We start from the raw sequence: 13,720 nt of genomic DNA, 5'->3' as shown, positions 1-13,720 counted from the left end.
TCTTGAGCTTAGCAACTTTGGGTTATTTGCTGGTGTCTCTCCTTTTATCTTGTTACTAGAGGTCTGGTGCACAAAATTAGTGCACTCAGGGTGGGGGTCCCTCAACCCAGCCTGCACCCTCTTGCAGTCTAGGAGCCTTCGGGGGATGTACGACTGCCGGCTTAGCGCTGCCGCAGAGGCGAGAGAGGCTCCCACCACTGCCGCTGTGCTTGCCAGCCGTGAGCCTGGCTTCTGGCTGAGCGGCGCTCCCCCTGTGGGTGTGCACTGACCACCAGGGGGCAGCTCCTGCATTGAGCATCTTCCCCCTGGTGGTCAGTGCGCATCATAGTGACCAGTTGTTCTGCTGTTCAGTCTATTTGCATATTAGCCTTTTATTTTATAGGATATGTCCTAAGAATTTAGCCTCATGACCAGTGAGAATATTTTCTCTCTGGCCTTCACCAGCCACAGGGGGCACTTACAGGGCACCTTGGTCTCTGTCTGCCTGTGCCAAACTCTCAAGGGAGTTTTCAGTATCTATCCATTTCCTCCTGGAGATGGCAAAAACAGGACCCTCATTCTTGTTTTCTGCCAGTCAGAGGATGCATATGCATCTTGTAGGCATCCAATAAGTTGTAAATTTGAGGTTAGGGAATCTAAATAGCCCATTCAAAAGGGGGCAGGGCGGGACACGTGATTTTCCTATGTTTTTCACTGGTAATTTCTAAATCAGAGTAAATTTTATCTTGTGAAGGTTGTATCTTTGAGCACTATCCTTTGGGGATGCCTCTGGCTTCCAAAGTTAAGTCATAAAAAGGCTTATTGGGTTGAGTCACTTATTAAAGAGAGACAATACATTCTTTCTTTTTTTTTCAGAGAGGAAGGGAGAGGGGAGAGAGAGATAGAAACATCAATGATGAGAGATATAATATAGTATTATAAAATTAAAACATGCTTGCAATTGGAGCCAGTGAGAGCTTTATATGTATCACGCATGCACGAGTCAACATCTATTTTTTATAATTCCAGTGCGCGTCATATGTACCGGCCGGTCAGTCAGTCAGATGGTCAGATGGATGTACAGTCAGTCACTTGGCCTTTTATATATATAGGTATTATATATACTATTTTGACATGTAATTTTTTGCAATAACGTAATTATTGCACAAATCTTTCTTCTAATTAATTTCCTTTCAATGTGCATGAATCCGTGCACCAGGTTACTGGTATTGTTATAATGGCTAGTCATTTAGATTACCTTAGTAAGGTGGAAAGACAGTAATTAGAACAAAAATCTAAGTCCACTCAGACTTCTTCTTATTTTTCTTCAAACATTGGCAGATTTTGTAAAAGATCAGGACATCAGAAGTACAATTGTCTTGCAAGTAAAGAGAAAAAGAAAAAGAATGGTGAAATCTTCCTAAAAGACAATCTAAAAGTGTTACGCCTAAGCACTCAACTTGGTAACCATCAGGTTGGACGCTCCAAAATACCGCCAGACAGAAATGTGGGCTAAACTCCATTTACTGCTGAAGTCCTACCAAAATGTGGCCAGCCATCAAGGAAATTATAATCTAACATTACAATGGCTATTATGAGGATTCAATCATTTAAAGTGTACTCAAGCCCTGGCTAGTGATTCTCAGTAGTTAGAGCATCGTCCTGAACACCTGAAGGATCTGTAGTTCGATTCCTGGTCAAGGGCACATACCTGGGTTCGTTCCTGTACCCACCTCCTTCTGCCCCTCCCCCGCAATCAATCTGTCATCAATGTTTCTCTCTTTCTCTGTCTCTCTCCCCCTCCCTCCTTCCCTTCCACTCTCTCTGAAAAGCAATAAAAAAATATATCCTCGGGTGAGGATTAGCAACAACAAAAATATAATAAAAGTTCACTCAAAAGCAAGGTTTTTCCAAATTAAATAAATAGAATCAGATACTTATTTTTAAACAGGATGAAACCAAGAGGAAGCAGAAAGAAAAGTCCCAGCAGAGTCAAAATCCTTAGATGGTTATTTAAAAAAAGGGGTGGTGGTGGTAAATAAATCAGTCATTGATGCAGTTAAAACAAACGTTTTAATAGCACTAGCAAAGGCTGGATGGGCCAAAATGACCCTCTGTTGATCCCCCAGCCTTAAAGGGTTCCAGACAAGTCTGTTCTACGTAGGCTGGTCTGGAGAAATTGAAAAGCAGGGATTCCAATGAGAAACCTGATCAGCAAACTCTTAGGGCAGGCCAGTTTATGAAGTTAAAGGTTAACAAAGAGCTTGGGTCCCTGGATGAACCCTCACTGGAGAGCCAAACCCCTTTTTTCGTTCGTGTGTTTGTTTTGCACGAGGGGGCAAAAGGGTCTGCGAATAGAAAAAGAGAAGTGTCCAGAACTTTTTGATATGGGAATTCCATGAACTGTGGTACTAAAACCCATTGGTGAAGACCTGACAATTAGATTTTATATATATATATATTTATATATATATAAATATATATATATATGTAAGGATTGATACAATCTTGAAAAATATATGTAAACATATAAGGATTGATACAAATATGGAACAAGCTTCATGTAAAGAGGCTATGTTACGTGTACCTGAATGTTTTATGAGAATGGATATTATGTTGGACCTAGAACAATTCTTCTACCCAAAATTGTAAAACCAAAACCTGTTGATAAATTCCTATCAGAGACTGTAGATAGGAATGGAAGAGTTGCTGGAATGAAGGTAAAAGTTCATCGGCAAATTGGTGTACTTTGAACAGGCTTTCTATGAAGCAAATGGCCTCGCTGTGGAACACTCCATACCTAATATTGTAAAATAGAAGGCATATATATCCACTCTTTTAACAATATCAGTTAGATATTCTGAAGAACATACATTTTTTATATCTTCATTGAAAGATTTGTAGCAAACAGCTATTAAAAAAATAAGAAAATAAGAGGGACCTAAAATAAAACTATGTACCTAGAGGGAAAGAAGCAAATTAGGGATAAAAGTAGCTGAACAGGTAGGTCAGCGTATGATATCATTTGAGGAATTCAGAGTTATGTCCTATGTTTCAAATCTTTGCAAAACCAGAAATGCAGCTGTCAGAGCCATTCAAAGCCCTCCTATCTTTACTATCCTCAACTCCTAAGACTAAAACAAGTTGCTGTGTTGTAAGTACAAACAACTATAGAAGCAAGTTGCTGTGTTGTAAGTACAAACAACTATAGAAGCACTCTTACCCCAAACTAGGCATACTTTCCATAATATTGTCTTCTCTATAAATATTAATAAGAAAAGGCTGAAGCCACCTAAGCAGGTAACCTTAATTTATTCCATCTGCCAGGAACACAGTTTGGATTCAGCTATTCTTTCATTTAGACCCCTTGAAATTCCTTAATTTTCCTCTCTACAATATTGGTTTCAACTTATAATACTGAATTTCCAAGGAAATGTACATAAACTATAGGTAGTCATATGACTGGTTAGTGGATAAAATACTACCATGGTTAACTCTAAGAGGCTGAAATAGAAATGCATGCAATTCCTCAGTTTGGCCAGGAGATGGAGTTGTTAATACACAATAATGCATATTTTCCAGTTGATAATTTAACATAAAAATTATCATAATTTCTAAAAAGTGTTAATATGAACACCTAATTGGCCTTTGTGCTTTATTGAATTTATATGCTTTTAGCAATCATTTCTTCTTGTGGAGATGTTTTCTGGTATTTTATTTTGTCATTTTTATTGATTACTATTTCTGTTTTGAAACTGCTTGATCTGATACTGAGAAAACTTTCACCAAGACATCTGTACCCCCAAGATTTCAATTCCAACTGCATTTTGATTCAAACTCGTATACACAGAGAGGTGGAACTAAAGGCTAAGGGGGCTGCCCGGTCAGGGATATTTTAAAACCACAGGTGTTTGTAAAGATTGTCTCCAATTACGGGAAAATTCGTTCCCTAATTCTTTTCGTTTGTTTGTTTCACTCTATGACAGCTTCTCATCAGTCCATAAATGCACATAGCTGCTTCTGCCAGCATTTTTTGGTTTGCAAATTATATGCTTTCTGAGGCAAAACATAGCAACACAAACATTTAAATTGCTCCCACGGTTTTTACAACCTCAACTGCTGTATTTAATATAAAGCCCACAAAAGGAACATGGTTATTAATGAAAACTGGCTATACCCCACGGATTCCTGCTTACTGAGATGAGAAATGGAGCAGACGGAGAAATCAAAAGTCTATGCTGAGAAAGGTGGGTAAAGAGTAAAATCGTGAGAAAAGTTAATTTTCATTTTAAGGCTAGAAATTAGCAAAGGGAAAAGGGAATTTTTTTTTTTCATTTAGGAAATTTGCTTTCCAATATTTACTTGAATATAATCCAAGCAATACAGTTTGGGCTATTTAGGGATACTTTGAATGAGGAAGTCAAAAATAGTTTTAAAATATTATTATATACTAGAAAGAACCTTTATTGTTGTTTTATTTTGTTGGTTTTTGTTGTTTTGTTTTCTCTACTTATCAAGTGTCTACCAGTTTTAAAATATTTTTATTTGATGGTCCTCAAAATGTTTCCATAAGAACAGTATTCACTGCACGGGCCATTCGCCATAATTACGGAGTGTGTATTTCAGTCAGGAAAATAGGCTGGTTCCTGCTTTGTAGGCTAATGGGCCGTTTACTAAACCAATTCTGATTTTCCTCACAGTGACACATCATCTTGTTTCTTCACTCTTCATCTCAAATAATACTTTTAAAAGCTCATTTAAAACCCTAGCAAAGAACAGAATACTCCAGTATAGCCAAAGCCAATGTCCAATAGTAGATCTATAGTAAATGAGCTAATTTTTGACAGATAAAGTTAAAACATATTTTTTAAGATAATGCTTGCACCCAGCGATACTTAATCTTCCCTTTTAACAGCTTTGGTCCCTGCGGTAGGAAGACTAGGTGCCCAGAGATAGTTGTCCTTCTATCAGAGTTGATTCTTCATATGTGTTTGTAACTAGTGGCTAAATAATACACCAAAAGGCATTATTCAATTTATTCTGCTAATGAATAATAATAATAGTTTTCTCATATTTCTGATTTTTCCTTGCGACTGTGCCAATTAATACATACATATATAACCTAATTTGATATTAAGAACAGTAAGTGAGGCTACTTCTAAGTTTTAGTCAAAATTCAAGCTGCTCAGTGTATGGTCTCTGTAAAATAATCATAATATATTTTGTAATGTGTCCTAACATTTTGCAATCAATTTGAGTCCCTTAGAAAATGTTCAGCTATGTATTATCATATATTCATGACTTAATCTTAGGTAATTGATTGGAGAGTTATGAAGTATTATATAATAATTTAATTTTAACACTTAAAACCTTTAGAAGTATATGAATGCTAATCAGTTTACAAAAAAATACTTCCTCAATTAAAGCAAAACATATAAAAATTAAGTCGACCTACTTATAAGCATTTATGACCATTAAGAAGTCCTTTCTTAAATGAAAATGTTCTCATTTACCACAGCACCACTAAATTTACAGAATAACAAAAATAGCTAACATTATCATGGTCCAGGTCATGTGTCAAGCTGTTCTTATTTAATACTCACAACGAACTCATGTGGCAGAGACTGTTGCTCCCACGTGACAGCCCAGGAACAAAGTATCAGATTAAGAAATTTGGCCAAAGTCGCACAGATGAAGAGAGTGAGATCTGGCCCAGAAACCAGATCTTTCCATTCCAAAGGCCATCTCATCCTCCTAATTATATGGAAGCTTTCTCTCAGCAAAAGAAGTCTCTACATCTTTTACAGAAAGTTAAAAACAAATTAAACCAAAGGGGAATTTTGAATGTGTTATATGTTACCATAAATATTTTAGGGCCACCTTTACTGGGTCCTTAGTAATCAATATCAATAAACATGATTTGATTGATTATTGATCATCTTAAAAACATGAATTCCCTTTCTAAGGAGGTAGAAAATATATTAACCAACAAGGCAACATTGCACATTTTAACTAAGTAACCAACTGAAATAAAGTAGTGGTGTATCAGAGCCTATGAACCTACAATACCCCAGCAGAGCCACACTTACGACTCGCAGAAGAATCAGCCTGATTTTGTTTATGGCATCTAAGAGACTTTGTGATTCTTCAGCGAAGTATTTTAAAAATTAGTGACACGTTGTTAAAGATTATGTGTTGTAAGCAACCTAGTCAAAGTGAGTTGATTTTGAAATTGGAAGCAACCACATATAAATGGCACGTGAGCGTTTGCTTTCACAAGAAGCATTCTAGGAATTGCTTTAGCATATTCTCCTTAGACACATGTAGCCAACACTGCTACTTCTTGATTTCTGAATGGACCATGCAATTCAAGAAGAAATTGTATGTATCACACATCGTAAGAGTAACCTGTTTACATTTATGTAAGTTGTATTTTTTACAGATAACATCAAGGTTTCCCACCTCATTCCTTTTTTTTTATTTTTTGTTAATCATTGCATGGGCAAAACCTTCAGGACTCTTGGAAAAGATAAAGCTCTGGCTCTCAAAGAAACCACTGCCCTCTCCCACTGACCGAAAGAAGTTTGACCATGACTTTGCCATCTCCACTTCCTTTCACGGGCTACATAACATTGTTCGGAACCGGAGCAAAATCCGCAAGGTGATCTGGTTGGTGGTGGTCTTGGGCTCAGTCTCACTGGTGGCATGGCAGATCTACAGTCGCTTGGTCAACTACTTCACATGGCCGACCACAACGTCTGTTGAGGTTCAGTATGTGGAAAAGATAGAGTTCCCGGCGGTGACGTTTTGTAATTTGAACAGGTAACGATTACTCTCTTAATAGGTCTCTGTAACGTTGGTAGCATAACCTTGCTTGGATGACTGAAATCGAGTTTTATTATGCATTATTTAACTCATGGGAAACAACCTAAGTTCTTCAGTTGTACTTACACACACTCATTTAGGGAGCAAAAAAGCTTATTGATTTCTTCTCTCACTTATTTTTCTTTTTTCCTTTCTACCTTCTGTAATTATTTGTAAGGCATTGCACCCAACCCTGTCATAAAACGGGTGTAAAAGTCTTGATCCTTGCACTTTCAAAGTTACAAAGAGAGAAAGCTCTACCCCAGGCATATTAGACTGCGATACTCAACCACCCTCACCCCAGCTGCTCATAGGGTGGAGGTTCCACATTGAGACAAGGTCAGAAGACTAGAAACCACTGCCTGCCCAGAACCCTGCTTGTAAAGACTTTGCCCGGTGGAAGAGGCAGGCACTGAGGACAAGACTCTGAAACTCTCCCCAAGGGAACTCTGCTTATAATTGTGTGGTGAAGTTGAAGACTAAAGCAACTTTCAGAAACAAAACAGATTTTGGTGATAAGCAATTAAGACAGTTAATACAAGGCTAGTAGATCTGGTAGGCCAGCTACTTTTCTAATGAAAATCCAGGAGAGAGACAAACACAAGAAGAGTCCTGGGGTCAGAAGTACTCTCTACTGACCTCAAAATTAATTCTTAAGTGGCCAGATTTAATTGGGTCAGACTGTGGAGCAATTTGTACCCTGGTGTATTATTATTTTGTTATTGTTGTTGTTGTTAATCCTCATTCAAGGATTTTTTTTCCCCATTGATTTTTAGAGAGTGGTAGGGTGGGGAAGAGACAGGGAAAGATAAACTTCTATGTGAGAGACACATCAATTGGTTGCCTCCCACACGTATCCTGACCAGGCTGGAATGGAGCCTGCAATTGAGTACATGCCCTTGACCGGAATCAAACCCAGGACCCTTCAGACCTCAGGCCAATGATCTAACCATTGAGCAAAACTGGCTAGGGCTACCTTGGTGTATTATTAAAAACAATAGAGCTTAAGAAAATGAAAAGACAAGGCAAAAGAGATATCTGATACAAGATTGTTACCCAGATATACAAAGAACTATTAAAACTTAAAAATTAGGAACTAAACAACCTGGTTAAAAAAAGAGCCAAAAACCTTAAACACTCTCACCAAAGAAAATATACAGATGGCAAATAAATATGTGAAAAACTGCTCTACATGATATGTTATCAAGGGAAGGCAAATTAATACCCAATAAGATATCAATTCACATCTCTTGGAATGAACATATATGTACAATTACTGAGATGGAAAATTTACTAGATTCATTAAAGAGGTTCCAGGATGGACTTGAACTGGCCAAAGGAAAAATTCAGTAAACTTGAAGATAGACTGATAGAGCATGCAATCCAAAGAACAAAGAGAAAAACTAATGAATAAAAAGTAACAGAATCTCAGAAAAATGAAGAACAATCTATAATAATAAAAGCATAATAGGCTAATTAGACTGGACAAATGACCTTCCTGATGTCATTGCGGACTGGGCCTAACCACTCGCCTGGTTAGGGGCAATCAGGCAGGCAGGAGAGTGATTAGGGGTGATCAGGCAGGCAGGAGAGTGATTAAGGAAGATCAGGCAGGCAGATGAGTGGTTAGGGGTGATTAGACAGGCAAGTAGATTAGAGCCAGCAGTCGCAGATTGCAAGAGGGTATAGGCCGGGCTGAGGGAACCCCCCCACCCCCAGGTCCCCGTGCAGGAATTTCATGCACCAGGCCTCTAGTATTAAATATAAAAACACATGCAAAATGGGAGTAAAGAAGAAAAAGCGAGTGAACAGAGTAGAAAAATATTTTTCAAACATTGAGTCCCAAACGCCAGAAGTTAGCAGAAAACTTGAGCCCCAAACTCCCCAAGTTCGCAGAAAAGCATTAATCTACACAGCCAAAAAGTTCAATGAACTTCAATAGAATAAATACAAAGAGATTGACAGTCAGGAACATCATTGTGGAAATATTGGAAGTCAAAGAAAAAAATAGATTCAATATTCTAGGCACTATAATTGTGAAATAGGCAAATTCTTAATTATAGGAGACTTATTCTTCCTTAGATGGCAAAGAACTAAGACATCATCAATACTATAGGGATAAGAGACATCCTCAGCTCCCAAAGGTTAATTTGACAGATTCTTCCGATACTCATTCATGAGGATTTTATACAACATTGTTTGGCCAATTATTAACAGATCAGGTAAAGAACTCAAGCTGCCTACTGTCTGGTTCTCAAAGCAAATGATCTTCAAACTTTTTAGCTCATGTGTCATATAAAGGAACTTAGAATAACTATATATTTGATGTGCATATTGGAAATTGATTTTAACCACAAAGTTTAAATGTTTATGTCTTAAGTTTAAGATTACAAAAATATTATAAACTTTGTGATATAAAATAGGATAAGGATTAACTGTAATGAGAATAAATACAGGGTGTCCCCCCAAAAATGTATACACACTTTAACAGCTGGTAGTTCAATTGATGTTTCTTTACAGATTTAACTCATTTGAATTAATAATTATTCAAAGTGTGTATACATTTTTGGGGGACACCCTGTATTTCATGAGTCCATAAAACTTTACCTACTTTATTAAATAAAGTACATTGATATGAATTATGTATATTTTATCTAGATTTTAATTAAATATCACAATAATCTGGAAGACTAACAAAATAACCAAATTATATTTACAATAACAAATTTTATTGTACTACTTAAGCTTTTCTCAATTTACAGGGTCCCAGTAAAGGCCCAAATACCCAGTGTTTAACCTTAACTTTTACCCGAATCAGAAATATGTGCATGACAGGCTAAGAAAAAGTTGAAGGAGCCTTAGAATTAATTCTAAGAACTAATCAAGGTTCCCCTGAAGTAAGCTACAATTTAATTATGCCTCTGTTAAGAGCCCTAAGACTGTTAAATACCAGTAGGCATTATATGCTGAGATTTGTGATAGTTGAAGGGTAAAACTTCTTTCATGTATGGCAGAATAAATATTGTGAATGCAGGCTCTTTTTTAAGAGTACAGGATCTAGAAATTTATTCATGAGTACCCTTGAGCACATGCCCATCCCAATTTGAAGACCATTCCAGAAATTGGAAAAGATCTGTTGACAAATCCCTAATCAAACACTTGTGCTGATATAGCCTGACAGTAGGAATATATCCCCCAGGTGAGGGAACTTTGCCAAGGGACTTCTGAATATTAGGAAGGTTTACCTTTTGCCATGGGACCAGGGACCTATCCAGCTCAGAGTGGATTGGTTTTAATAGTCCCCTACTCTATACAACAAAATCCTTTCCAGTAACAATCATGAAAATAAACAAATGATAATAATGAACTAATGTTTTAATGCCAATAAAATGTTAAAATTAATAAATGTAATGCAAAATTACCAATTCAAAATAAAATTGAAAGAAAAGAAACATTTAGCACGTGGAGTGATTTTCAAATGTTTCTGTGTTAAAATTTTTCACTAAAATATCTTGACCATAAAATGTATCATACATTTCCATTATATTTGCTAAAAATAACTTCTGAAACTCATTTTCTTTTATCAGAGAAAATGACTAGATGTAGTAAATAGTGAAGTTATTTTGTCCATTGTTTTTAAACAAGTAACTCAAGTTCTGTTTCTTCATCTTTACAATAATCACTGTACTTCTTTATTCCAAATCTAGGTTTAAATGCAAAAAATTGTGTTAAAGCATTTTACATAAAAACCAATATCATGACTTTCATACAAATATGAAATGAACACATGTCAAAGATTTTATTAATTAGTGAGAGAACTCTAACGTGTTAAACTTAATTAATAGGAGAGCTCAAAAAGAAGACATTCTTGTACATTTTTCATCTCCACAAAATGACTTATAAAATATTAACTTCCTGCTAATACATGGTAGATTTAGATTTGTTTTAGGGAGGCTCAATGAAGGACTGAATTAGGTATCAACTTGGACACCAGATGAAACATTCATTTGGGTCATATAATTTGGGGAAGTGTAGTTAGAGATATTAATATACACAAGACGGACTTCTTTAGTAATTGGTTGTCAGTTATTAAATTGTTCAAACAAATCAATGTACTTTTATTATTATTTTCCATTACTAGCTTCTTACCAGTATGTTAAATAAAAGAGTCAGGTAATCTATAACTAAGCAAGGTTTTTAAAAGAATACTTTTGAAAGAATTTTGAAGTTTGAAATGAAGTTGAAAATAAATTCAGCAGCACATTTTGGTTTTATGCTGAAGAATACGCCTTACAAAGCTTTTTACTTCCTTTGTTCCAAATATGGTTAGATTTTATTCATTAAGGTTAATTCATCTACCTAAATTACCCTCTGGATCTCAACTATTATTAGTATAATAAAAAAACATTTTAAAATATTTTTAAATGCACCCCCTCCCCTTTAACCTTTTAATCTAATGTAGTCATACCTCCTACATGTGTGGAAATTCCTTCATTTCTCTGCCTAATTATTCTAAAAAGAATTCAGTGAACATTGTGTGAGGCAGTATTGACTCAGCCTGTGTGGGACTCCAAAGTCACAGGACTTTGGAGCAGATCCTGTGAGTCATTCAAAGTTAGAAAGCTGAAGCAAATTAAAGGCCCATCACTCAATTTAGGGCTCACACTGTTCTTCAACCCCAAATCTGTTGCTAATATAGACTTAATGCCTCAAAGGGTGAGTAGAAACACTTCTGAAAAGAAAAGCAAGGTTGTTAGATATTCAGTAGTTAGACTATCCCTAAGATGGAGGCTTGAGAGTGTCTCTAAAGAAAGGCAGAGTCAGCCCAGCTATTATGCTCAATAGTTGAGCATTGACCTATGAACCAGGAGGTCAAGGTTTGATTCCCGGTTGGGCACATGCCCAGATTGCAGGCTTGATCCCCAGTGTGGAGCCTAAAGGAGGCAGCCGATCAATGATTCATTCTCTCTCTCCCTTTCCCTATCTCTCTGAAATCAATAAAAACATAATTCAAAAAAAGACAAAGTCAGAAGAGGATAGGTATAAGGTTTTGGAATCTGGGCTGCTGGGTTTTTTGTTGGGGGTTTGTAAAATAAATATGTGAGGGATTTTTAAAATTGATTTTAGAGAGAGAGAGAGAGAGACGAAGGGAGAGGGAGAGAGAAACATTGATGTGAGAGCAAAACACCAATTGTCTGTCTCCTGCACACCCTCTACTGGGAATAGAGCCCAAAATCCCGGGTATGTGCCCTCCCAGGAATCAAACTCGTGGCCTTTCAATGCATGGACCAAGGTGCAACCAACTGAGCCACACCGGCCAAGGCTTAGGCTGCTGGTTTTAAGATAGTCCTTGCAAAACTCAAAGCTGGTTAAGTAAGGTGTTATATTAGAGACTGCTCATAAAAGCAGTTTCTTATCTCTAAAAGACTATATGATATTCGTCTGAGATTTTTTTCCCCAATTTTTGTTTTGTATATGCCCTATTCTAACTGAGAAAGGGTTTAATGTGGCTTGTGAGAAAGAAAAAAAATATGTAAAAATAATATAAAGGGAAGTGAAAATAAAATATAAAACCTAGGACATAAAGAAAGCCCAGGAGTGAGGTTATACGCAAGTCACATGGTCCCTTACACATATCAAGAGTGGATCACACATTTTATTCCATGCTTTCTAGCAGTCAATTTAACGAAAGTTGGTTCAGTTTCAAGATTTATAGTATCGAAATACTAATCACATTTGAAAGGAATGTAAGGTATGCAAATAAAGAACAATACATAATGCAAGGTAGAAATTGCTCAACAAAATAAGAGAATTGCAAATCACTTATAGTAGTGAGATCAAATAGGTTACTTCTGCTTTGATTGCCAGGAAAACACTTTGTAATATGAAATATTTATTTAATGAATATTTACCTAGCATTCACTACATTTCATGCATTCTTCTCAATGGTTTAGAAAAGATAATTCAATCACAGAAATAACAGTCTGGGATAGGTGATATTAACATACCAACTTTAGAAGTGAGAAAACAGTCACAGTGAGATGAAATTTGCTAAATCATACTCTTACGTGGCTGTAACGATCATGGTCCATGACAGAACCAGAACCAGCATGAGTGATATAAAATAAGGGATATGTTAGAGGGATAGAGCTCCCTCTGAATCTCAGGGGCTGGGGCTGAAGGCAGCAAGGTCAGTAGCCAGAAAGACAGATCAATATGAAGTAAAGGGCATGGACACAAGCTGGAGGTGTGTGACTCTTTTTCACTACCACCCATCTTCATGGTGACCTGCAGCATAAGTTGGCACATTTTCCAGATTGTATTCTCACTGACCCAGGATTTGAAGAAACTGAAAGAGGAGATTGGCCAGGACTTGGAGGAAGTGTCATCCTGGCTACTGTCCCATACCACAAGTGGAGTCAGGTCATGAACCCAATGACAGTGCGTAACCATAGCTTTTGCCCAACAATGAGCTTCAGGTTGTAACCAGATACGTAGAAGGAAGGGGGTGTTGAAAAATACAGTTTCAATATAGCCATGCCAACACAGTACAAAGCCACCACAATGGCAAAGGAAATCTGGCTCCAAAGCCTATATTTCTAACAGCTAAACATTTCCACCTCTCCCTTTATGTTGAGTCTTGAAAGATCCACCAGGGTGTATCCATATCAAGGTCTGGAAGGTATTCTAGGTAAATTAAACTATATGTACAAACACGAGGTAAATTGCAGGATGTGATAAAGACCTCTTAGGAGTCCAGTTTTGCTTGAATGTATTATGAATGAGGGGGAGTGTAGGAGAGAAGCAGGAGAATCTGGTATGATCTAGATATTTGGGCTCTGTCCTCTAAATGAAAACAAGGTTTCCTTATTCTAAA

The 13,720-nt window shown here is 36.8% G+C and overlaps 1 protein-coding gene across 1 annotated transcript in view; it reads left to right on the top strand.

The window, feature by feature from the left end:
• The first annotated feature begins 4,168 nt into the window (after positions 1–4,168).
• The window catches only part of ASIC5 (acid sensing ion channel subunit family member 5), a 28,151-nt gene continuing 18,599 nt past the window's right edge, over positions 4,169–13,720 (top strand). The window contains exons 1-2 of the mRNA XM_008144584.2: positions 4,169–4,226; positions 6,495–6,801. Coding sequence (XP_008142806.2) covers positions 4,187–4,226; positions 6,495–6,801 — 347 coding nt within the window. The 5' untranslated portion in view covers positions 4,169–4,186. The remainder of the gene's footprint in view (positions 4,227–6,494; positions 6,802–13,720) is intronic.

Source organism: Eptesicus fuscus, chromosome 6 (genome assembly GCF_027574615.1).
Source record: "Eptesicus fuscus isolate TK198812 chromosome 6, DD_ASM_mEF_20220401, whole genome shotgun sequence".
Classification (NCBI taxonomy): domain Eukaryota; kingdom Metazoa; phylum Chordata; class Mammalia; order Chiroptera; family Vespertilionidae; genus Eptesicus; species Eptesicus fuscus.
The sequence above is the reverse complement of the archived record's forward strand: the minus strand, read 5'-3'. Positions and strand labels throughout refer to the sequence as shown.